This window comes from Talpa europaea (genome assembly GCF_964194135.1).
Source record: "Talpa europaea genome assembly, chromosome: 2".
In the NCBI taxonomy this organism is placed as follows: Eukaryota; Metazoa; Chordata; class Mammalia; order Eulipotyphla; family Talpidae; genus Talpa; species Talpa europaea.
Genome location: NC_140068.1, coordinates 43,756,991 through 43,784,718, shown reverse-complemented (window position 1 = coordinate 43,784,718; position 27,728 = coordinate 43,756,991). Strand labels below are relative to the sequence as shown.

The following is a 27,728-nucleotide window of genomic DNA, read 5'->3' as shown; positions in this document are numbered from 1 at the left end:
TATATTAGCATTAGTTATGATAGCTTATACAAGCTGTGTAAGGACTAGCACTATAGTCATCACCTGACAGCAGGAAATACATGTATTTTCACCAAAAGCAGGTACAGCTGTTAAGTGTATATACTCTAGTTTCCACTTGCTAGCTAAATGACCAAGGGCAATATTCCTCTCTGTGGGCCTCAGTTTCTTCATACGTGTGTAACAGAAAGTAAGCACACTAGTGCATGAGCTACTACTACTCTCAAATATTTTCAGGAAATGAACTCTTGCTAATACAGCTACATAAATGTTGTCAACACTAGAATAACCAAGAATATATAACCAAACTGAACAATGATTTTCTGGCAAAATTGTGCAGGGTTAAGTACCAATCTCCGAAGTGAAACAGAAATCAAGATCACTGATTTAAAAAAAAAAAAAAAACAACAACATTAAAACAGATTACAAATATGAAACATTTTCATAATGCAATAAATTTCTATATTGTTATTTTAATCCAGCATAAGGAAGCATGATGTGTGTGCATAAGATAAAATAACACTCACTCATTATGCGGCATGAACTGTTCATTCCTCAGAAACATAAGGTCTGTTCACATGGTCATATGATCCTAGAGTCTCTTTCTCATTACCAAGAAAGTTAGTAAAACTGACAAATTCAAATTATAGAAAAGTCCATTTAGGTATTGGAATAAATATGTACACTCCAATGAGGCACAATTTAAAATATATGCCTTCATATTTATTTTTAAGGAGGGAATGGAAGATATTTAAGATTTCTGCAGAGCAGTAATTCTGAACAGCCTTAGATATTCCAGTGATAAAACTTACAATTAACTTTTGGGGCCTTATGACATCAAATATTTAGGATGGTACTTTATTTTCATAAGAAATTTTGCAATAAATTCTGAGAATGAAATATGTTCTCAATTTTCTCTCAAAATACCCAAAACCTGTGCTTATTTTACTGAGGTTAACACTGTATATAATGTACTAAATTAGGGTTGAGGAACCAGACTGCCTGGGTTCAAGCTCTGTGACTTATGTATCCTGGGCTCAATTTTCTCATGTATAAAATATGCTTAAAAACAGCACTTAAGAGGACAAGGCAAAGACTAAATGATCTAAAACATATACAGTACTTTATAATAACTGGGACATCAAACACTCAAAAAATGTTAGCAACTAGCATTATTACAATATTAGCCCACATGAAGGTTTACCATAAAATTTCTGATATAAAATAAAATTTCTGAAATTTCATAAACTATATATATAAATTATATATATATATATATCAGAGACTAAGTAAATGGGAATAAGAAATACAGATCAAGAAAAGTGGTAGAGTATAGCATTTCCCGCAGTTTTAGTTATAACAACTGAGTGCAAAACTGTAAAAAGGAATTTCATATCACCTCCACATAAATGACTCAGAAAATGATCTAACATTGCAGTTACTTAAATTTACTTACGTTTCATATCCATATTTCGGGTTTTATAAACAAAATATGTATAAATCTGTGTTGTGCGTATTAGAATCTGGTCCCCACTGTAGCGTATTGAACGATACCACCAAGAGCCCTAAAAACACAAAGTTAAACATAAAAACTATAATAAATGTTAAATTTTATGCAGAATACATTTATGGTCAAAATTTTCAAAATGTTCATAAATCAATAAATATACCTAAGCTGTAAAACAAATGCCTTTAACAGGTATTTCATATTACTTACTTTGCAGATATTTATGATCCCTGAAGTCTAAAACACCAACCTACCTCACTACACGTAAGATTACAACACTTAAGTTTAAACTAAAAATTATTTGAAAACAAAATAGAAACAACCCATTACTATGAGCAACAGGCTAGTTCCTGACACATAGCACGTCTTTAATAAATAAATAAGTTTAGGAGCAATTTTCAGCTAACACCTTGATTCACATTATTCCATGACTGGATCCTCACAAAACAATTCTATGAAGTCAAGATAAGTTAATCGTTAGCCTCATAACGGTACTCAGAGGGACTATAAGATCAGAAAGAATACCACTAGTCAAAAGGTAAAAAAACAGTAAAATCATAATCTCTATAGTCTTTCCACATTAAGTTACTAAGAATGTTCTCTATGGTGTGCACGTAATACATAAAGCAAAAAAGGTCCCAAAACAACACACACAGTATACACTTCTTCCAAAAATGTGTATGTATATACATAATACACAGAAAAATATTTGAAAAGGAAAACACCAAACACAGCAATGATTGTCATCATCAGAGAAATGGAGTTGAGGGAAGATTTTTATTTTAAACTCTAAATACACCTGTTTAATCTTAGTTGTGTATAACTTCAAGATAGGGAGTAGATATCCTTTAACATATTCCAGTGATATCATCTTTAAAAGACCTTTAAAGTATAGTTGATATAAGATTAAGTCAAGAATTAATGGATTATATTCTAGTACAAATTACAATCTTAAAGGAATTCACCAAATTATGCCACAATTCTCTTTCTAAATAAATGTTAATAAAAGAACTAGAACTTACCACAACAACTGGAAGGATAACCATGAATGCCAATCCATACACAAGTAAAACCTAGAAATGAAAAAAGAACAAAATGATTACCTTCATCAGGGAAATGGTAACATCACCTATGAACACTAACTTCCAGGCATATGATGGACGAGCCACTATAAAAAGTACTCTTCATGTATTTCTCTTGTTTAATTCTCATTATCAAACTCTATGGGGAAGGTATCATTATTATTTTCTTTTGCAGATAAGGAGCCTGTAGCACATATGTGTTTCATAAGCTTGTCCCAGGTCACACAGCTAGTAAGTGGTAGAGCAGAGAGGCAGTCTACTTATCTAGAGGCCATGCTCTTATCCATTATACTAAATTAACTTTTAATTTGCTATATACTGATATGCTATTGATAACAGCTCATTTTATATATTATTTATAACTGAATTATAAATTTTTATTAATTATATAAATTTGAATGAATAAAAACCGGAATCCATAAAGCCTATAATCCATATAGTCTACAACAGGGACCTGCCAGACAGGTACTTGCATATCCACTATATCCACACCTTGCCAAGTAGTTATTGCTTTCGTAGTAAATGACAGAAGCCTGGTTCCTTTGCCTAAGTACCAAGGGGCTACTTCATAATACCCTGTTTGCAAGTAATTTCTATCTATTGGTCTTAAATTTTTCTCCTATTGCTGGAACCCCAAACCTGAGAGCTAATTATCCTTTTTTTTTTAGTCTTTTAGAGTACTCCTGAACTCTAAAACATACTGATATATAGCAATTATGATAAACACACTGATATATAGCAATTATTGAACCTTCAAGATAATGATTACTAATCTGCCATAAAATAATACCTAATAGCCACATTATAGTTACAGACTGCATGGATTTTGACTTTCATTTTTTCAAAGAAACATTTCTAGATCATTATTTTCAAGAAAGGAAGTAGGAAATCATCTATTCCTGAACAATAAGTTAAGATAACTGTGATGTTTTAAAGTTGCAGCATCTATCACTGATTGAAAGCTAATATCCTACCATAGTCTGATGTCCAATTGCCTTGTGAATTATCATATGGAATATATGCCATTAATTTAGCAAACATTAAAATTAAGTTAGCCTATGTATAAATATGAATGATAATTTAAACTTTGAGTACTACTTAGAATAGAGGTAAATTTCATTAAAAAAAGGTAGTTCCCTAAACCCCAAAGTTAGAATCCAAACTGAAACCACTTCCAAAATAAATCACCACAGCTGTAAGGCTTTAAAACTACATTTAGAATAGACTGCCCAAAACCCCCAAACTAATACAGGTTTGCCCCATTATCTGTGAAAGTGCAGAACAAAATATATACCCACACACACATACACATGGTAGGTTTTCTGGAGAGGCCTGGGAATGCTCAAAATCTTTTTCATATAAATTAGTGGCAATAATGTTCCCAGATGTGACCGAAACATGTACCAAATCATACCGATAAGGAAAAGTTCTACTTTTCAATTCTTTTCTCCATTACTGTATAAGCAGTTTTCACAAATACACAGCTAAAATAATAACAATATACCAATTTCTTTGTAATAGTTCTCTTTATATTACCAAACTATGTCAACCACATTATAATGTGTTCTTTATAATTGACTCACCAAAATTGAATTTTTCTGGTCAACTATCCAAGCTGGCAAGGCAATTCCAAAGCTCGTGGCTAAAATAGGAAGAGTATATGTTGTTTGTTGAGTCCTCATATCCAGTTTATTTATTTATATCCCCCAATTTTGCCTCTCCCCCCCAAAGTCCTGAGAAAGATTGCTTAATTATATGTCCCCATCACACAGAATATGGTTCACATCTGAAATTTCAAATTTTTTCATTAGAGGTAGGAAAAAACCCTGTCTATACAAATTCCTTCCAGAAAAATCTAAATTCTTGGTATGTCTTGAGGTTATGTAAATACCATGAATATGTGAGAAAATATTTAAAGTCAGTAGAAAAGCTTATTTTTTCACTCAATTTTATCAACTAACTGGAAATGATGAATAATGATACTGATCACTCTTTCTTGCCAAATCAATCTAAGTTTTATCTTTTAAACTAGCTTCTACAAAGAAAAACAAAATAAAAATGAAAAGGAACTAAATTCCCATAACTAAGTCCTATTCCCTGTGGCTGTAATTTTACTATTCATACACCCTACAAATGCAAATATTCTTTCCAATCTGGTTAGCAATTTCACATTACTATGCACAACCCAGTATTCTACTAATCAACACTTAACACACCTTGAGGTCCATCTGGATTGCCAAACTCTTCCCAATTTTTCCGGGACTCTTCATCAGTTAAACTAGTATAAAATAACAAAGTTGAATGATTAGAAATTCAACTCTGAAAAAGTACTTCTGTATGCAAACTCCATTAACTAACCAACTCATTTCTTAAAGATATTAATTTTAAAGAATCAGGAAAAATCTCTCAGAAATCAAGGGGATAAAGGAACAACAAGAAATTCTGCATTAGCAGAAAATGCTAACTATTGAGAGCCTTGATACAAATTCCTGGCTGGTTTGTGACTTCTCAAATTTAGCTGGCTCAAGTCAGAAGAAACTTTTACATTTTCTGAGAAGAAAAGGAGGGTTATAGGTGAATTTATTTTCTCATAGTTTCCAAAATTTCTTCAATGAGCATGATAAATAATACAGAATGATAGCTCTTTCCAAAACTGGTACCACATCCGCAAGGTTCAAGTGAACAAGACCTGTAAAAACTCCACTGCTGTGGAGAAGATCATTTGCAGTGTGCTAAGATCCCAATTTTCTTCTAAGCCAACTGCCAGTGGGACTAGGAAAACACCTGCTAAGACAATAGCTTCCTAACACAAACAACATGAAAGTGACAATGATTTTTTTTAAACATATGATAAATATAACTTCCTACATGGCTAATGGCTTAAGGCACAAAGTAAGAGTGGTTTTATTACAGGAATCGGGATAGATACTTAAAAAATTTAAAAGAAAATTTCAATTCATCAAAAACTTTTAATGTTAAGGAGAACAGAAATCACACCCCCACACACAAAATGACCAATAGTATGACAGAAAAGACATTTTTGCAAACTAAATGGCAAGATTATGTTTATATCCAAATTAATTTTAGCTACATTTCTATCTCCCAGAACACATGCACTTAAGATGCAATGTAACTTCTATTCAACAAAGCTCCCAGTTGAAAGGGACAATGAAGAAGTACATTTTTTAAATAGTTAAAACTAAAAGTACACATTTTCAATGATCTCAAAATATTTAGAACACACTGATTTGATTATTTATGAAAACATGTGTTTTGACATCTTTAATCCCTTATCCAACTCTACCTCCACTTATACAATCTGACTGAAGCCACAGGAAAATATAGGAGCAAAAAATACTAGAGGTTGCATATTGCTAAAAGGAGTGGTATACTATGATTCTTTTCTTCTAAGGGAGGAATGTTTCTAAATATATTTCACCCTGGCTTCCCCCACACAATTATCCAAGTTATCCAGAGCTTTAGCTATTATTTCTGTCAAAAGCCTGTCTTTTAATCAGATTGTTTTTCTTTTTTTTTAATTCTTTTTTTATTTTTTACATCATTGTTCATTTTTAAACAATATTTGCTTCTCCCCACCCCCTCAGGTGTAGTCCCCACAGAGTTCCCTTCACCAATGCACCTGTGCACCATCACCTCAGTCCCCTGTGCTCCTCCCTCCCTCCTTCCCTCTCATCCCTCTCTCTCCTCCTCCCCTGCAGTAGGTCTCTGATTTATAATTGTCCATTTTTGTTTTGTTGTGTTTTCCCCAACATAATTCCACCCCTTCTGACTTCCTGATGATGGCAGCACAATACTGCTCTGTTCTCTATACAATGACCTCAGATTTTGCAAAATAAAACACTACTCACATCATAGAAAACATAGGATTTTTCAACCTACACACATACATGCACACCCATGGTTATAATTCCATTACGTAATTCATTTAACCAAGTTGCACAAGCACTATGTCAGAAACACCATGTTGTATACTCAAATAAAGGAACTAACTTTTCAAAGAGTCAGGTAAGAAAGCAACCCATTTTTTATTTTTATATGCCACTCCTAATAGAATACTTTAAGGCTATGTGATTTTAGTATAATTCACATCTAATAAATTTAAACAAAACCAATAATTCTAACATAATTTTTAAAACTGAATATAAAGTTTCTTAAACATTGTATTCTTAATTTGGGGGAGGTGGCAGACTATGTCATAGATCCTATTACAAATATATAAAACCTATATCCCTTTTGCCCTGGGGAAAAAAAAACACATTTATAAATACATATAAATCCAATACACAACTTTAAGGATCCCAGATTATAAATCCTGATCTAGAGAATACTTCAACTAAATTGTATGTGAGTGACCCTGAGTTGGCTATGCAGAGTTAAGTACATGTTTCCTTTGTAGGAACATATGAAAACACATTCATAAAAATTGAAATAACTTTAAGGTAACATCAGTTAAAATCTAGTATGAAGCAGGAGGAGTACCCAGCTTGTTTCTTAAAATGATCATAAAGGAAGAGAAAATATCCTGGGTAACTAAACTAAATTTTAAAAGATTTTGTAGATTAAAGCCTAGAACTTTATGCCAAATGTTGAGTTTAACAAGAACTTCAATTCTATCACTCAGAACTTGTTTTTAGTAAATGCACACCTTTATATAATCTAGTTATACTTGTGCCAATTTGCAAGTTCTCAGTTATGGGTCCTCTTCACTGCCTGACAGACCATTTTACATACAAAATATTCTCTATCTTCATTCATGTAACCCACATAAAACCAAAGCTAGATATTATTCTTCTGCAGTTTTTGAATAGTGACCATATGTCACAATGAATCAAATTTCTAGCAACCTGAGAACAAAATCATGAACTTGAAAATGTTACAATACCTGAAAACTGAGGGGAGAAGGGAATAACTGCTCCAAAAGTACTAAAATTAAAGGTACTAATTAAATAATTTTCATTATCTGACTTCCTCTGGAAATCTTCAGTTCTTAAATTACCTGAAGACAGCAACTAAGGCACAGCAATTCTTGTGTAACAAGAGTAAATGCTTGAAGGAGACACGCTGAGAAAAGGGGGAAAGAAGACACCAACAGAAAGACATCAATCTGGAGGACATCTGTTGTGCAGAAAATAAAATATAGTGCATACTTCAGAAGCTCCTGAAGGCACTGTTTTAGTATAGAATCATATTCATATAGATAATAAGTGGTCCAAAAAACTGGAAGAGACACAGCCAACATATTTTACTAATAAGCACAATAACATTCCCCAAAAACTTTTTTCATTCAACATGTCAGTTTCTCAGTTCACTACCATGTTTGAATATCCTATAATTTACTTGTATTTTTTAAATTAGCTCACAAAATTACAGATCACTGAGTCCTCAAAACAGACATCTTATCTGTTTTTTTACTCTTTAATTTAACATAATGATTGTGTAGGGATATACCTCTTACAAGATCTAAAGAATCCAGTAAACTTCTATCTCTTGTAATATTACACTCAAAAGTAGCTGCCTTTAATTTTACCTACTGTAGCCTGGTTCCCCAAAATTTAACAAACTACATTGCCAAAATAAAAAATAAAGATATAAAATAATAAAAAGCCTAGAAATGAAAACAAAATACATTTTCTTCTAATCAGGATGCTTAGAAAATAGTTCAATACACATAGCACTTACTATTTAACTAACTTCACAGGGCAACAACACTACTTGGCTAGGGTTGTCAGGTAACTCCTTAATAACAGAGTCAACATATGGGGGTCAACATTTAACAAAAGGTATATAACAACTATTTTAGTTACTATTTCACCTAAATAGAAAACTATATTTACCACTCTTAAAAATTTGAAATGAATCTTTACTTACGCTGCATAAGCTTTTGCTATTCTCATGAACATAACTTCATCACCACCTTTATCAGGATGATATTTAAGTGACAACAAACGATATTGTTTCTTAATTTCTGCTACCGTTGCCCCCTAAAAGGGAAAAGAATCATGTTAATAAAAATACACACAATGCTATAAAAACATAATTTGTCCCATTTTGAATTTAAAATATTTTAAGTTCAATAAATTCAGAAAGAGAAAATGAAGTTTTTATCCTGTATATTTTATCAATTTTGCCCCATGTATTTTTTAAATAAAAAACTTATTTTGGGGGGCCTCCCTGGTGGCGCAGGAGTTAAAGTCTCAGCACTACCAAGCTATCTCCAGTCACTGTGGCATGAGTTCCATCCCCGCCCAGGGAGCTGTATTTCAGTAAATCCACCTATTCTGCTCCCCACTCTGTCTCTGGTGAATCCTCTCACCCCCAGTACCTCTGGCCTACACCCCAGTTCTTGTATGCATAAATAAGCAAAATAAATCTTAAAAAAACTTATTCTGCCCAATATACTTATTTTATTGAGCACCTACTATGTGTCATGCAGTACACTAGACACCAACAATATGAGAGTGAAACCATATAAACTACACTTAAATAAAAAAACATTGACATTTAAATATCAAAGAATGATCATGGCAAATTAAATGTGGCTGAAAAAACTCTTAAAACACAGGTTAACTGCCTTTCTAAAATATAATCTGAATATCTCATTTCATCTGCTTGTCAATATTTTAATATTAACATTTAATATGTTTACCTTGGTTATTTCCTAATTAGGCTCAATTTCTATTAATAAATTTTTCATATTGATTTTTATGGCATTAAATTGCCCCCAAAGCTTTTCAATCTTAAAAAAATCTCTTGCTAACCACAATCATCACAATAAACATCAGAATGCTATGCAAACTTTTTTTCCTTCAAAGCAAAAAACTAGAAAGTAAACACAGATAAACTTTGTATTATATAAATCACTTGATCAAGCCACATTTTGAACAGACTATTAGTAAAATAAAGCAGGTTTGAGGGGAAAATGGAAAGAACACTAAACTCAGCTTGGTTAGAGGACCCAGAAAAAGGATATATTTTTCAGGCCTCATTTTCTCTACCAGGAAAAAGAACTAGATGGTCTCTATTACTCATTTCAATTCTGCCTTTCCACTGATAAAGCTACAAGACTAATTTTCTGCTGGGGCCCATCAATTAATTTCAATCAAAAGATCACTAAGAGTTACACCCAAGGTTAGCCTGAATATCTAAGGCAATAACACCAGTTCTTTAAAAGACACAAAGACTAACACACTTCTTAAGTATCAGCTGTTGTTATCATCCAACTAACTTGTCACTAACTTCTCTTTTCATCTTCAAAATATTCTTACATTTCAGCTATTACAAATCAATCCTTAAATCCATGGATGGCAATCAACATCTGTAGTTCTAAAAGCATACATTAGAATAATAGTGGATTGAGCATGTTATATTAATACAAATTTTAACTGTCCAGAGTCTGATTTCCTCAGGCACAGCCCAATTTCTTTTAAGATGTGAGCCTATACTATTTTCAACAGATCACTAAACTATTAAGTATTATAAACACTACTTACAGGATCCAAATTTAATACTTCGTAAGGATTGTATTCTTGATATTCTCGGTCTGTTTTGGAAACTTTGTATACAAGGAATAAGAACAATGCCCATCCTGCAAGCAGAGCTATTTTCCTGTTTAGGAAAAAGATAAGTATAAGTAAATACATTCACTTGGTTTTCCTTTAAGAAACTAAAGACACTGTGACAAGAGAAAGGCATAAAATAATCTAAAATAGGCCCATATCACTATCCTATTGACTTAATTTCTACAATCACTAAACTCTAACAGTAAGGACAGTGACTTTTTTACATTTGAATTCTCTAGAAACCTAGAATAGCGCCTTGTATATAATATTCTCAGTTATTATCTGTAGACTTTTACATATAGAATTACTCAACTTATCAATTTGTTACATCTATTACATTAGATCTAAATATATTAATACTAAGTATTCAATAAACCATTCAATATAAAAAAGAATAGCTCTTGCTTTTGCAATCATACTTTTAGTAAGAAACTATAAAAAAGAATCAGTCAATTGTGCAAAGATGAATAAATAGCCTTGTTTATAATTCCAAAACTTTGGAAACAACCTAATGTCCATTTATAGGAAACTAATTAAACCTTTTATAGCAGACCAACTAAACAAATCAAGACACAGCCACATAATGGAAACTTTTTAGTCAATACAGATAAAGATGTGCACAATAGATTAAAAGACATAAAAAACATTGAAAAGATGGATACTACAACGTTGCAGAAGGTAAAGAAAAAATGAACACTCATACACTCTCCACTCTGAAGGATTATCTGGCAATAAAGCATCAAAAGCCCTGAAGAAGTACATACCCTTTTAAACTATCAACTGACTTCACTTTAAGACATTTAGAAGGAATAAAACTAAGTATATAAAGTGTAAAAGGATGATTACAGATGTAAATAATAGCCGTTCCCCTCCCCCACCAAAAGAAAACCATCAATATAGTGGATAAACAGCACATCTTATAACGAAACTTTCTAACCACAAAAATATTACCTGAGCAAGATTATATGCCTTGCATTGTTAAATTTTAAAAAGAAAAACAGCTTTTAAAAGTTGTATATTGGGCCTCCCTGGTGGCGCAAGGGGTTAAGCATCACACTATGAAGCAATCCGCAGCCTCTGCAGCACGAGTTCTATCCTAGTTGGCCAGGGAGCAACCCACATGGCGCAGCAGACCTCCCTCCTGTCACGCCCGCTGCTCCCCTCAGCAGTGTATTTCAGTCAGTCTGCCTGTTCTGCTCCCCACTCTGTCTCTGGTGAATCCTCTCACCCCCCACATCTCTGGCCTATTCCCCAGCTCTTGTATGCATAAATAAATCAATCTTTAAAAAAAAAAAGTTGTTTATTACAATCCTATTTTGTAATTTTAAAAGTTCATTATAAATAAAAATACAGAAAATACATAATTTTAAAGGGACCAGGAAAAAGAATAACTATAAGAAAGAAAATATCAAAATCAACAAATAACTATGAACAAGAGACACTCTATGGGGGGTGGGGGGCGGGGAAAGGAGGGCTTGGGGTAAAAATAAGGGGGTTGTAATTGTATGGGGAATATAAAAATAAAATTTAAATTAAAAAAAGAAAATACATCATTTTAGTAGCAATCTTTAAGTGATGAATTATAACTTTTTCTGAGGTGGATTGATTAAACAGAGATAAAATTAATCAGAGGACTAGTCAAACAAAATTGGAGTGATCTGTTTTCAAGGATAGAAAGAACACATTCCATATTTTTAAAGCTCTCTTGGCAGGAACCTATCTTCAACATGTTTCCTTGGAATGAGCTCCTAGGATCCAGTTCCAAGCTATTTGCTTACCTTTATTACCTGATTTTTTAAATGTTCACTAAGCTTTTCCCACCATCATCCTTTTTGGTCTCTTGGATTTTTCTTCCTGGAATTCCTATTCCCCATCTCTGTCCAATCAAACTCTATTCATCCTTCAAGATTCAACTCAAATTATCCATCCTCAAAGAAGCAATCCCTAACCCTTATCAAGATGACCAATGTGAAGTTGGTTACAGACAAAGCACAAACCATAACTTTTCTCCTGATTTACTGCAAGCTCCTTGAGCAAAGGGACAGGCTCATATTCCATTTTACTAACTCAAGAGTAGTTTTATTTATTTTTTTTAAAGGTTTATTTTTATTTTATTTTTTTTAAAGAGGCATGTATTTTTATTTATGTATTTATTTATTTGTTTGTTTGTTTGTTTGTTTATACATGCATTGGGTATAGTCAGAAGCGCGGGAGGGTGAGAGAATTCACCAGAGCCAGAGCGGGGAGCAGAGCAGGCAGAAGGACCGAAGTACACTGCTGAGGGGAGCAGCGGGCGGCAGGAGAGGTTTGCGCGCCATGTGGGACCCTCCTCTGGTGGCCGGGGAGCAGCCGGGGATCGAACCGGCGCCGCAGAGGCCGCGGGCAGCTTCGCAACCCAGCGCTCAACCGCTGCACCACCGGGGAGGCCCCTTAAAGGTACTCTGATGCAAATTCCATTCCATATGACCAAAATAAAACTAAATCTTATCAATGGCATAATGGCATAATGCTTCAAAGCTGCTTTCCATACCACCTTGTAACGGCAGGAAAGGACATAGTGCAAGATCTCTATGACCCGAGCAGATGGGGTAAAGGAGAAGTCCTGAAGCCCTCAGTGGCTTTTCAGGCTTTTATTGGGATTTACCAGGTACGCAGCAGGCAAGGGTGCTGGGGGGCCGGAAGGCTGGGAAGCCTCCCAGCCCCCAGCAAGTCTTCATTCTATCTGGGCTCTCGGGAGTTCTCTGGTGGCCTTTTTGTGGTTTTTCTTCTCATGGTTCTGCTTCTGCTGGCATCCCCATGACGCCGCCCTTACAAGCCCAGTCTTAGCCCAGGTGAGTCCCATCTACATATGCCCACACCCTACTCCAGGTGCCCGCCATCAGGCATACATTCAGGACCGCAAGGATCCATCATCAATCCTAACGGAGGACAGACAGAAAAGCCTGACACTTTTGACCTTACCCTACACACCTATATGTCTATCTAAACCCAAAGATGTAAAGAGAGCCCCATCTGGAAACTCCCACTTTCACTATCCAGTGAAAGACAGTTAAAAACACAGGCTCTGGAATAAAACTCTTGAGGGCAAATCTCAGTTTTACCACATATTAACTGTGAGATCTTGCCAAGTTGCTCATTATTACTAGCTTTTCACCTAGGATGCCGCTTACTAGAGCCCTGTGCTAGGAGCCAGTTTTTAAAAATCTTTCTTCTTCTTAAATAAACAATCAACAGAGTAGTAAAGAACCAGTCCCCTCCTTCACAGCTCTAACTAAACTCTATTATCATTATTTGTTTCTTACCAGTATCCCCTAAAACAGTAAGTTGTAGAATCATATCTATTTATTAATCACAGTATATAAGCACCTAGTAAAATAAATGACACATACACAGTAGGCACAAAAGAGCTACTCTGTTGACTGAATAATATAAATAATTTAAGAATATTTAAATCAAATCCTACACTTGTGAATACCCTCAATATGCTAGTGAACACTTGAAAATAAACTTTATTTCCATAAATAACTTCACATTTTATTTAGCCCCCTAAAGCTAGCAAAGTTCAGAAAACAAACATAAAAGTGAAATTGAAAACTATTAAAGTGGGGCCTCCCTGGTGGTCTAGGGATTAAGTCTCAGAGCTATCACCACTATGGCATGGGTTCGACCCCTGGCCAGGGAACTAACCCACAAGGCGCAGCAGACCTCTCCTGTGTTGCCTACTGCTCCCCTCAGCAGTGTATTTCAGTACATCTGCCTGTTCTGCTCCCCAGTGTCTCTGGTGAATCCTCTCACTCCCGCCCCGCACCTCTGGCCTATACCCCAGTTCTTATATGCATAAATAAATAAATCTTTAAAACAAATTGTAGGGGCAGGAATGACCATTGAGCAGGTTTTCTGATCCCATGCAGACCGGGTGAAGAAGGAGTCAGAGTCCTCAGTGGCTTTTTGCAGGTCTTTTATTGGGATTTACCCGGTACACAGCAGGCAGGGGTGCTGGGGGGCCGCAAGGCTGGCAGTCCTCCCAGCCCCCAGCAAATCCTCACTCTATCTGGGCTCTCCAGTGATCTCTGCCTCTGCTTCTTGGCCTCTCTCTCAGCTTCTGCTGGTGTCCCCGTGACGCCGCCCTTAAAAGCAGTCTCAGCTCAGGTGAATCCCACCTACCTATGCCCACACCCTATTCCAGGTGCCCGCCATCAGGCATGCATTCAGGACCGCAAGGATCCATCATCTATCCTGATGGCAGGAGGGCAGAAAAGCCTGACATTTTTCCTTACCCTACACAAATAAAATGAGAAGCAGTAGCAAAGAATGAGCAGTGACTATGAAACTACTCTTGAAAACATTTAGTTTTTTGCCTTTGAATTTCACATTATTGAAGCTCTCAACATCAAAGCTAAGCACTCCCTCCCTCCACATAGCAACCAAACTAGTCAAAATCAAACCTTATAAAGAAATACTATTTAAACTCCCTAAATTACACAGATATATTGAAAATTATCATCACTGTTTAAATCGTGTAGGGTAAGGAAAAATGTCAGGCTTTTCTGCCCTCCCGCCGTCAGGATAGATGATGGATCCTTGCGGTCCTGAATGCATGCCTGATGGCGGGCACCTGGAGTAGGGTGTGGGCATAGGTAGATGGGATTCACCTGGGCTAAGACTGCTTTTAAGGGCGGCGTCACGTGGACACCAGTAGAAGCCGATTAAAAAAAGCCGAGAAAGCAGCAGCAGAAGCCGAGAGAGAGAGAACGCCGGAGAGCCCAGATAGAATGAAGACTTGCTGGGGGCTGGGAGGCCTGACAGCCTCCCGGCTCCCCAGTACCCTTGCCTGCTGTGTACCTGGTAAACCCTAATAAAAGCCTGCAAAAAGCCACTGAGGACTCTGACTTCTCCTTTACCCGGTCTGCTGGATCAGAAAACCTGCTTAGTGGCCATTCCTGCTTCCACAATTGACTTAAGTTGGCAGGATGATCCATGCAGACAGGTATTGGAGCCCTCCGAAGACCTGGAGGGACTAAGGAGTAACAGACTGTGTTTGCCTGTGACGACACTGGAGGCGCCATGACGGCACAGAAGGTGGACACAGTCCGGAAGCTACCGGATGAGAACTCGTGTGGAGGAGATGCCCGAGAGGACCAGCTAATGACCCCTGAGGCAGCAAGAATTGTCGGAAGAGAGGACCATGATTCAGAGCTCACCAGTGTTGATGCAGGGAGAGGCTAACAGACTTGGACCAAAAGACTTGGACTGACAATCCCGCCAGAAGGCAGAGGAACCTTGGCAAGTTAATGTTGTTCTGGGGACCCTGGGGGAGAATAGTTTGTAAACCCCAGGAGATGGGAATCTGGGGGTGTCCAGTGGGCCTTGATGGCCAAAAGCAGCCTGTGTATGCCCAGCAGCTAGGTGGAGAAAAGCCAACTGAGAAGGCAAAAGCTGGTGCTGATGCTAAGTCTGAGAAGCCCTGAGCAGCTGTTAAGCAGCCTAAGTATGCTGAAGACCAGTGAATCTCTTAAAATCACCTGTGGGTGATGCCCTGCTCATTCTTGAGTGAGGGTGAGGAGCTGAGGAACCCGTCCTTGGGGGACGGGTGGGGAAAGTGGCTTGGGGTGGAGCCCAAGCCGAATGTAGAGTTTGGATCCCCGACCCATGTGCCTGTGCAGTGGGTTGGCCTGAGTGCAGGGGTCTGCGAGTCACATTGGTGGCTATGAAGGCCGAGTGTTGGAGCGACTGCAGACAGAAACCCTGAGGGTTGGGCGATTACCCCCAACAGAAGAATAGAATCGCCAATCCCAGAGTGAGTGCATCCTGGGGGTGGATGTGGTATGTGGCTTGTAGCCGAGACAACAAAAAGAGAAGGTCAGGAAGCCTGACGGCTCCTGGCGTGTTAACAGTAGATGCCGTGAGTGATTCCCCTTCCTTGTATGAGCAGTGCCTTCAGCAGCAGATTTGGTGGCTCATCTGTTGGTACCAATAATTGTCTTTTTCCACTAGGTTGGGGCCCTGCCTGGACTTATTTCTGTTCTGTTGTATTTTGTTGTTATATTGTGATGTATTTGCTTTTGTGGGCCATGGCTGCATTGTTTGCTAAGAAAATTGTATATATGAAGACTATATGGCAGAAAACCCTGAGTGGGTGGACTGTAGGGTAAGGAAAAATGTCAGGCTTTTCTGCCCTCCTGCCATCAGGATAGAGGATGGATCCTTGCGGTCCTGAATGCATGCCTGATGGAGGCACCTGGAGTAGGGTGTGGGCCTAGGTAGATGGGATTCACCTGGGCTAAGACTGCTTTTAAGGGCAGTGTCACTGGGACGCCCGTAGAAGCCGATAAAAAAAGCTGAGAAAGCAGCAGCAGAAGCAGATCTGGGAGGCCTGCCAGCTTCCCAGCCCCCCAGCACTCCTGCCTGCTGTGTACCTGGTAAACCCCAATAAAAGCCTGCAAAAAGCCACTGAGGACTCTGACTTCTCCTTTACCCGGTCTGCATGGGATCCTAGAAAACCTGCACTGTGTCCTTCCTGCCTTTACAATCGATATTAATAACTGGTTCTGGGGCTCCCCAATGGCGCAGGGGTTAAAGTCTCAGTGCAATCAAGCTATTGCCAGCCACTGCAGCTTGAGTTTGCTCCCCAGCCAGGGAAATAACCCACATGGTGCAGCAGACCTCTCCTGTCTCACCCGCTGCTCCCCTCAGCAGTGTACTTCAGAACATCCACTTCCCAGTCTGTCTCTGAATCCTTTCACACACACCCTCACCTCTGGCCTACACCCCAGTTGTTGCATGCATGCATAAATAAAAATAATCTTAAAAAAAAAAAAGGTTCTATTCTTACTATTTTTTTCTGCTAGGTCTTCCCCTCCTGTCTTTTATAAATTTAAGTAATTCACAAGATAAATCTGCCAATAATAGCAACTCTTATCTTCCTGTCAGGTTCATTTCTAAATTGATGACTTAGGGTAAAAGTGCAAAACCTAGGCAGCAAACCAGTATGCCCAATAACAGTCTCACAAAGTCAAATAGGCCTTCTCTAATTAAATACGCTAATGATCTGTTTAAGCAGATGTGCCACCAAAATAAAGGTGATTAGGTCCCTGCTCCACTACTTCTAGCACATGACTTGATCAAGTCACCTCATTTTCTTAGCCTCAATTTCTTATTCTGAGAAAAAGCAAAAATATACCTTGATGCTTAGAGAATTAAATGAAGTAACATATAAAGCATACAACACCTGATATACAGCACCTGGTATACAGTATGTGCTCAATAAACTTCAGCACCATGAAATACAAAGTTGCCCATTACCTCCCTTTTTGATAATCTTTTAAAGATTCCCCCATAATCTTTAAGATAAAATTCAAATTCTGAGAAGATGCATAAGGTCTTCCTTCAAGATTTGATTCCTCTTTCTCCCCTCCTTCCCTAATTAGGAAGTGCACTCTTCTTTAACTTCTAAACCATTCTGTTATAACAGTTCTCAAGTTTACTAACCACATCTTACTCCTAATAAGGGTACAATTTCTTTAGACACATGTTAACACTCATAATTTTACTCTTTTATATAATGCCTAGCAAAGGCTAAGCAATAAGTATGTTTTTAATTGAAGCCAATTACTTACTTTACTGTAGGAATAATATTTGGCTGGGGCTTTAACAACCGTAAACGATACCACATACATCTTCCATATACTTTTCTGATATTCTTTAATCGAATTTGCTCTGTCAAAGAAAAATAAATATACATTAATATATCACTTTTTATAGTGAAGACAAAACCAGAATTAATAACATACTAACCTCTATTACCATGCTATTTTATTGGAACATGAAAGTAATGCCTACTTAATTTTTTTTTTTTTTAAATCACAAGACCGGTTAAATTTTTTGCTACTTGAAACAATCTATCTGGAAAATTTTATTCAACTAGCAGACAACCATTTTTTATATGAGACCTAAATAATTTCTAACTGAAAAACATGAAAATTGACTCAAAGGTATTTAGTCACATAATCAGTAACTTGAGAAATTTTCTCCAGTTTTCTGCTATAAAAGGAGTAAAAGTATAAAACAGTTAAAACAAGCAATTTATTAAGAAAGCTAAGTAGAAATGATACCCTCAAACAAGAAAATAATTGTTAGATTAGAAAAGTGACCCAAACCCATAAGCTAAGATAGGTTTAGGAGTATTAGGACAAAAGGTATTATTTTAGTCCCCATAAATAATCTGCAATTAAACTAAAAAGGAATTAAACCAAAGTAAAAGATTAGATTCAGTTTTACTAAGATCATCACAATCACTTGGTTTGAATTATTCTTCCAACTTTAAAAATGTTTTAAAATCTACCTTTTAACAAAATGACAACACAAAGAAAAAGGCCCCGCTACTCCCAAAGCCAAAGCCAAGGCTTTGAAGGCAGTGCTAACAGATTCCACAGCCACAAAAGAAAGGAAGATCCATATGTCACCCATTTTCTGGTGGACGAAGACATTCCCAAAAGCAGCCCAAATAGCCTTAGAAAAGCGACAAGCTGACCACTATGGTGTCAAGTTCCCCAACCCACCCCCCATCCCCAAACCGCAGAGCACTGAGTCATTTATGAAGAAATAAGAAGACAAAGCACATTTGTGTTCATCATGGACATCAAGGGCAACATGCACCAGATCAAACAGACTGTTGAAAAGCTCCATGACACTGACATGGCCAAGGTCAACACTGATCAGACATGCTGGAGAGAAGCCACTTAGACTGACTACTAATATGCTTTGTATGTTGCCAACAAAATTTGAGACATCTAAAGTGATCCAGTTGGCTAATAAAGATAAATATTTTTCATCTTATTAAAAACCTACAAATCCATAGTCCTTAAATTTCAGATAAGTAAAAGAACTTCGCATATAATACAATGCTTCAAATTCACCATGTAAGAATAATAAGTACCCTATTACCACTCCACTTTGAGGAAGACACCCACATGGGGAGAGATATGCAGGGAAGAGGGTCCATGCAGAAGCAGAGGTTGTGGCAGAGATTGGTCATAGTCCATGCTGAAGGGACTGGCTAAGTACATTAACATGTTACTGGAATTAGTTTTTCACCATCAGAGAAGGAAATCACACAAATGAAAGAAAACAAGAATGAACCCTGTGGATTTATTCACAGTACTGCTATGAACTAATATATTTTGATATAGAAAAATAAATCTATTGACAACATTGAAGTCAATTATCATGGAGTATTTTGCCTTTTATATTCTATGGTTTCAGGTCTTTACATCTAATCCATTTTGAATTAATTTTTGTGTATGGTGTGAAAGTGGTCTGGATTCATTTTTCTCCATCTGGCTGTCCTCTTAACACCATTTTTTTGAAGAGACTACCCTTTCTCTACTATATATTCTTGGCTCCTTTCTCACAGATTAACTATCCATATAAACATGGGTTTGTTTCTGGGCTCTCAATTCTGTTCCACTTCCACTGGCTTATGTGTCTATTTTTATTCCAACACCATATTGTTTTGATTGCTATAGCCTGTATTATAGTTTGAACTCTAGGAGCACAATACTTTCATTCCTCTTGTTTTTTGTCAGGGCTGCTTTGGCTACTTGAGGTCTTTTGCAGTTCAGTATAGATTTCAGTCCTGTTTGCTCTATTTCTTTTAAGAATTCCAATGAGATCTTAATAGAGAAAAGAATGGTTTTACACTGGGAAATGTAGTAGGCTGAATAAATGCTGCCCAAGATGTTTACATCCTAATACCAAAATCAGTAAACACATTATCTTAAGTGACAAAAGGAATTTTGCATATGTGACTAAATTAAGACTCCTGAGATGGAAAGATTATTTTACATTATCAGGGCAGGGCCAATATAATAACAAGGTTCTTTATAAGGGAGCAGCAGGGTCAAAGAAAGAGAAGGTAATGTCACAATGGGATTAGAAGTTGGAATTTTGTCCTTTAAAGATAGAGGAGTAACAAGCCAAAGAATACAGAATATGTCTAGAGGCTGAAAAAGGCAAGGAATCAGATTCTAAGATAAAGCCTCCAAGGAAGGACTAGTCCTGCCCAATTTACTAGTCCCTAGATTAGTAAACTGATCTTTGCTTCTGACCTCCAGAACTATAAGAGAATAAATTTGTAATGTTTTAACTCACTAAGTTGGTGGAAATTTGTTATGGTAACAATAGGAAGCAAACACAGTAAACATCACCAGCAATAGGACAAACTGCAATCAAATACCATCTGGTAGAATGCAATGAGAACACAGAATCAGTTTTATGAAATTCCTGCCTAAGATAAATAAACTAAACCTATTCATGAGAAAACACCAGACAACCCAAATTAAGATTCTACAAAATACCTGGCATGTAAGTCAAGTGAAAACCAAGGAACTATTCCAGATGAAGGCGACTAAAGAAATAATGTCCACTAAATATGATATGTGATTCTGAAGTAGATATTTGCTATATAGGCCATTATTCAGACAAATAACAAAACTTGGATGGAGTCTGAGAATGAAATGGGAGCAAATGTTAATTTTTTTACTTTCCTGGTTAGAGTATGGACAATTTTGAAAATACCACTGGCTCTATTTTTAATCTACATTTAATTAATCTTCCAGGGCCTCCCCTGGTGGCGTAGCGATTGAGCACTGGGCTGCAAGGCTGCCCGCAGCCTCTGCAGCACCACTTCGGTCCCCGGACGCCAGCAAGGGTCCCACAAAAAAAAAAAATTAACCTTCCACAGTCTCACATTTTCAAGTAAAAGAACATATTCAGGGCCTCCCCGGTGGTGCAGTGGTTGAGCTCTGGGCTGCAAAGCTGCCCGCAGTCTCTGCAGCGCTGGTTCGATCCCCGGCCACCGGGTGAGGGTCCCACATGGCGCTCAGACCTCTCCTGCCACCCACTGCTCCCCTCAGCAGTGTACTTCGTCAGTCTGCCTGTTCTGTTCTCCGGTCTGGCTCTGGTGAATTCTCTTACCCTCCTGCGCTTCTGACTGTATCCAGTGCTTGTATAAATAAAGAAATCTTAAAAAAAAAAAAAAAAACATATTCAAAGCTAAGAACATATTTAATAAACTTACAGGAACAATGCTGAAGCCTCTTTATTAACCAGTTTGCATGATCTATTCAAAGATATGATGTTCTCCTAACGTCTCTGGACAGGAGAAAGTACAACTGATTTTCAGTAGCCAGTCTTCCATAATGTATATGTATACCACGTGTACCTCACTGTTCCTATCTAAAATTTAAATATTTGTCCAGGAAAATATCTAAATTAATAGCAAATATTACATACTTTGTTTTATATGCTGAACTTACTATGGCATTTAGATTTCCAGCACAACTAAATATTCACCCAAATCTCTGTATGAATGACCTCAAATCAAAGTAACGATCACAAGTATAGTTCTTCTAGTTTTTTTAATGATGTTAAAAAAATTAAAAGATCATTTATAAACTTCTAGATTACAGAATCATTAGTTTCATTACTACTAAAACTTTTGCTAAAAATACATTAACTTATGGTATAGTTCTTTTTAAAAAAATCATCCACATTTATAGAAAAGGGAAGTTCCAAGGTCATAAAACATCTCTGTGATTTAAAACGCAGGCAAATGCACTGCACTGGATCAGAGGATGTGCAAGCAGGCACCTAGGACAGAGTGTGCATTGCTGAAGAACTGCAGAGTTGGGGACACACAGCAAGAACTACTGGTTTGAGCCTAAAGCTCTCAATATACAATAGCTGTAGCCTGAGTCAGGCCAAAGTACCTGGGTTTCTTTACAGAAGAGGCTACTACTCAAAGCCCAGGCTGAGATACCCAAAACAACCAACACTCACCACTCCCTACCCCAGTGCCAAAACAAAAACAAAAAAATATGCTTGACAAACTAGAGCTCAAGCACCTACAAATAACAGGAGGGCCTCAGCAGCAGAAAAACTGAAGCAATGGAAAGAACGAGTTTGAAAAGACAATGCTAAAAAACACACAAATAGAAAAACGTAGAGAGAGAAGAAGAAAAATGAAAACAATGTAAGAATGCTCTGGGACAAGTTAAAGAGAAATAGCCATTCATGGGGGTGAAAGGAAAAGCCACAGAAAAATTATTTAAAGAAATAATCACCACAAACCATCTCCATCTGGGGAATCAAACAGAAGTTGTGATCTAAGAGGTCCAAAGAGTTTCAAGCAAAATAATGCCAGACCGACATAGCCAAGACACATCATAAAAAGGCTCCTGAGAACTAACAAGGACAGAACATTGAAAACATATTAAAAAAAAAAAAAAAAAAAACCCAAGGGGAACCTATATAAGAGAACACTAATCAGACTGTCCGTGAACGTTACAGTGGGAACATGTAAGCACAAAAGGGACTGAAGGAGATCCTTTAAACGAAAAGAATAAAAGTAACACATAAGACTATGGAAATGGAACTTAAAATATAACAGGAAGCTCTCAAAACTAAACATGAAAAACATGAGAAACCAAAGTAAAAACATAACAAAATGTCAATGAGTACTTATGTCTCAACAAACTCCTTAAAAGTAAATGGTCTAAACTTAACAGTCAAAAGATGGAGAGTGACTAACTGGATTTCAAAACAAAATCCAACCTTCTGTTGTTTACAGGATTTACCTTACCAACAAAGACAAGCATAAACATAAGAGTTAAAGGCTGGATTGAGGTTATACAAGCACATGGCAAGCAAAAAAATCAGGGAGAGCTAAACTTACAACTGATAAAATAGACTTCCAATTAAGAAAGGCAGTAAGACATAGAGAACACTATTTTACAATTAAAGCTTTAATATGATAAGAAATAACACTCATAAATGATGGAGCACCAAAATACATAAGACAGCAACAGAACTTAAGAATCTGATAACACAGTAATACTAAGGGATTTTAATACCCCCCTTACAACAATGGACAGATCAAAAGACAAAACATAAATAAGGAAAAAATGGGCTTAAATGAGGAACTAGACCAAACAAGTGTGACAGCCATACGACACTCCATCCAAAGAACGATGCATATGCATTTTTATCAAGTGCACATGGAACATTTTAAAAAATAAACATACCTTGGTACCTAAGTCAACTGTCAGTAAAACTACAGGACTGAAATTAAACTCAGTATTTCTCTGATCAGAGTTGCATAAAATTAGGATAAACTATTGAATACATAAAGAATAAAGAACATTCTGCTTAATAGCAATTGAATAAGAGAAGAAATCAAAGCTAAAATTTAAAAATACCTTGAGACAAATGAAAATGATAATAACAAGCTACCAGAATCTATGGGACACAGAAAATGTGGCTTTAAGGGGAAAGATGATTGCAAGCAGGTCCACATTAAAAAGTAACAAAACCCCCAAATATAGAGTCTTATATCACAACTAAAGCAAATGGAAAATAAAGTGGAATAAACAAGATCCAAAGTTAGTAGAAAAAAGAAAATAGTAAAAATAGGAGTGAAAATAAATTAAAGAGATCAAGAACAGTATACAAAAAAAAAAAAGAAACTACCAGCTGGTTCTTTAAGAAGATAAAATAGATAAACCTCTAGAGAGGTTAAAAAAGAGAGAGAAAACATTAGTAAACAGAATCACAAAGGAAGTGGTACAATCACCACAGCTTGCACAGAAATACAAAAGCTCTTAAGAGATTCCTATGAACAACTATGTATCAATAAATTCAATAACCTTGAAGAAATGGATAAAATTCTATGTTAATATATAGTCTACCAAGCTAACCCAGGTAGAAAAAGATGAATAAAACTAAAAATCTTGCAAAAAACAAAGCCCAAGAACAGATGGCTTTCCATGTGATTTTACTGATTTTTTAAGAACTAATGTGCACCTTGGGCACCTCTGGTGGCGCAAGGGCTTAAGTCTCAGCACTATGAAGCTATCCACAGCCACAAGTTTGCCTGGCCAGGGAGCTACCCACGTGGGGCAGCAGACCTCTTTTGTCTCTCCCGCTGCTCCCCTCAGCAGTGTATTTCGGTAGATCTGCCTGTTCTGCTCCCCACTCTGTCTCTGGTGAATCCTCTCACCCCCAGCACCTATGGCCTACACCCCAGTTATTCTAGGCATAAATAAGTAAATTTTAAAAAAAGAAGTATTAAAAAAAAAAAGAACTAATGTGCATCTTGCCCAAGTTGTTTTCCAAAATACAAGAAGTAGGAATGCTCCCTAATACATTTCATGATGCCAAAATTACCCTGAAACTAAAACCAGACAAAATTAGCACAAAAAAATATCCTATATGTTCAAAAAGTTAAAATTCTAGGGAGTAAAATTTACTTTTTAAATTAAAAAGCAAAAAAAAAAAATTAAATTAAAAAGCAAATTTTGACAATATGGTACAACAGATTTTAGTGAAATATTTCTACTTTAGACATATTTTGTCAAAACTTGAATTTGCAGATTACCCGGAATCATTAAATTTACAGAAAATATATAAACATACATGTAAATATACATATACATATATATGTAACCTATGGACAAAAGCAGTCATCATTGTTAACTCAAACTCCATCAAAAAGATTACTTCATTTATCATTTAAAATAAATATTTTGATGATTATAAAAATCACTTACAAATTTTAGAACACACCCTGTAATAAATTACTAGAATTAATAAAGCTTGATTAAAGTTTTATTATATAGATTAAAACAATTTTTAATTTTTATTTTAAAGAAAAAGCTGTATTTCTTCTCTTTGCAAAATTCAGTAACTCTTAAAAATTGTTCCTAAAGCCCCAAAGGATTCATTAAAAATAGCATTAAGAAACAAAAGATTAGGGCCTCCCTGGTAGCACAGGTGGTTGAGTGCTGCACTGTGAGGCTGTCCACAGCCTCTGTAGCGCGGGTTCGATCCTGGCCGGCTGGGTTGAGACCCACATGGCGCAGCGGACCTCTCCTGTCTCGCCGGCTGCTCCCCTCAGCAGTGTGTTTCATCAGTCTGCCTGTTCTGTTCCCCGCTGTGTCTGGTCAGTCCTCTCACCCTCCTGTGCATCCGGCCTGTACCCCGGTATAAATTTTTTTAAAATAGTATAAATTAAAAAAAAAAATAAAAAAGAATCAAAAGATTATATGCAATATTCCACAAAGCTGAAAAGCTATCATACACCAGTTTTCTAGCCACCCAAAGTCTCTCTGCAACTAGTTAATATATTGCCTCGTCACAATGATATTAGTTCACTCATTGTTTGGAAATTTTGTTCTTTTATTAACTTTAAAAAATAGGGAAAGATGTTTTACTTCAATAGTTTGGTTTCTAGAATGTTTCAAAATAGGAAAACAGGGGCCTCCCTGGTGGCGCAAGGTTAAGCACTGCACTATGAAGCAATCCGCAGCCTCTGCAGCATGAGTTCGATCCCCCGCCGGCCAGGGAGCAACCCACATGGCTCAGCAGACCTCTCCTGACTTGCCTGCTGCTCTCCTCAGCAGTGTGCTTCGGTCAGTCTGCTGTTCTGTTCCCCACTCTGTCTCTGGTGAATCCTCTCACCCCCCCACATCTCTGGTCTGTACCCCAGCTCTTGTATGCATAAATAAATCTTTAAAAAACAAAACAAAACAGGGAAACAAAAATACCAAGGTTGAATATAAGAGAAATTTGAAACTGTTTCCTGAAAAGTAAGAAGATGAAGCTGTATTTTTAAAATACTGTATCTTATAGTATGTGATTTCTAAGTGTACAACTATATTTTATAACATCTTAAGGAAATATGACTTCATGACTTCATCTTTAAAAGGCCATATATTCAAGATGACCAAAAATCTTTCTTCATGCCATTGAGAAATGGGAGAATAGGGCCTCCCCTGGTGGCTCAGCAGTTGAGCGCTGGGTTGCAAGGCTGCCCGCAGCCTCTGCAGCGCCAGTTCGATCCCCAGCCACCAGCGAGGGTCCCACAAAAAAAAAAAAAAAAAAAAAAAGGGGAGAACAAGAAGTTAGATCTTGGCACTTTTCAGCTTAAAAGCCTTCAATAGCTTCCCATCATACCTAAAATAAAGTCCAACCTTCATATTCCTTGGTTTACAGATATGATCTGCACCCCAGCTCCCTCTGACTTTATTTCAGATCATTCTCACCTGCACACACCTGCCACTTTGGTCTTCTCTATTCATGGAATATGTCTGACTCTTTCTTACCTTAAAGGCTTTTTTATACAAAACTCTTTCCCACTGCCTGAAACAGGCTTTTCCCACCCAATTCAGATCTTTCAATGGCTGGTCCCCTTTCCTCACTCAGTTTGAAGAAAACAGTCTCAGAAAGATGGCCTTTGAACATTTCACTTCTCTAAGAAGTATTTATCACTAATATTTCATTATTTTATATATTACTTGTTAATTGTCTCCCCATACTAGGATATACACTTGAAAAGAACAGGGATCCTTTCCATATTCATACCCATGTTACACTACCTAACACAATGCCTTGCAAAGACTAGGTACTTAACATTTGTCGAATGTATGAATGATATAATTTAGAAGTTCTAACTACCCTGGTGGTATGTATATACGTATGCATGTATATGTATGTAAGTATTTGCGTGTGTGTGTGTGTGTGTGTGTGTGTGTGAATGAATGACTGATTATACTTGGGGGAAAAAAAGACTAAAGTTCAGAAAGGTTAAATAACTTGTCCAAAGTTAAAGACACTAGGGAAAAAAAAATAAATAAATAGCAAACCACTAAAGAGATAGGATGTGTGCCCAGATTTAGAGTTATAGGTCTGTGCACTGAAATCACTTTAGTAGACAATTTGCAGAAAGAGCAAAAATATACAGCATCACAATTTTTTTTTTAATTTATTTATGTATACAAGAACTGGGGTACAGGCCAGAGGTGTGGGGGGTGAGAGGACTCATCAGAGACAAAGCGAGGAACAGAACAGGCAGACTGACTGAAATACACTGCTGAGGGGAGCAGAGGGAGAGACAGGAGAGATCTGCTGCACCATGTGGGCTGCTCCCTGGCCGGGATCGAACTCATGTTGCAGTGGCTGCAGATAGCTTCATAAGTTGCATCCCAACCCCTGTGCCACCAGGGAGGCCCATGGTTTTAATTAAATCTATCTATCTTAATTGTATCTCCAAAGTGTAATATGAAGAAATTCAAATTAAAAAAATTAACAATGGAGGGGTAGCTAAGAACAACTAATGAGATGATAGCTCTAATAAAAAGTCTGGTGTAAAAGAAGTATATAGACAAAAAAAAGTATGATAAATAAAAACAGCTACAAGGACTTCACTACTGAAGAATGTGAGACAAGGCAACAAATCAAATGAATTTGGGGGGGTAGAAATGGCAAACTATTTTGTTTTAATTCACATTACTATGTAAGTGTCAAGGTAATATAAAAAGCATCCATTCTTCATATCTGTAAGACAGAGATTTTTATAACCCACCTGTCTCTAATCCAGAAGATAATACTAAGGAAAGAAGGGAAGACTCAGTTGAAGGAATGATTCATTTCAAGATGCATTTCTCCAAATTTAACTTCTCAAGTAAAACATACTGAATTCCAAAC

At 36.8% G+C, this 27,728-nt stretch overlaps 1 protein-coding gene across 2 annotated transcripts in view; it reads right to left on the bottom strand.

Annotated features, from left to right (window-relative positions):
- The window catches only part of SEC63 (SEC63 homolog, protein translocation regulator), a gene marked incomplete at both ends in the record, with an annotated part of 62,398 nt that overhangs the window by 23,747 nt on the left and 10,923 nt on the right, over positions 1-27,728 (bottom strand). For both annotated transcript variants that reach the window (XM_084259578.1, XM_084259579.1), the window contains 7 exons: positions 1,475-1,583; positions 2,548-2,598; positions 4,191-4,249; positions 4,824-4,885; positions 8,497-8,609; positions 10,119-10,233; positions 17,804-17,903. In XM_084259578.1, coding sequence (XP_084115704.1) covers positions 1,475-1,583; positions 2,548-2,598; positions 4,191-4,249; positions 4,824-4,885; positions 8,497-8,609; positions 10,119-10,233; positions 17,804-17,903 — 609 coding nt within the window. The remainder of the gene's footprint in view (positions 1-1,474; positions 1,584-2,547; positions 2,599-4,190; positions 4,250-4,823; positions 4,886-8,496; positions 8,610-10,118; positions 10,234-17,803; positions 17,904-27,728) is intronic.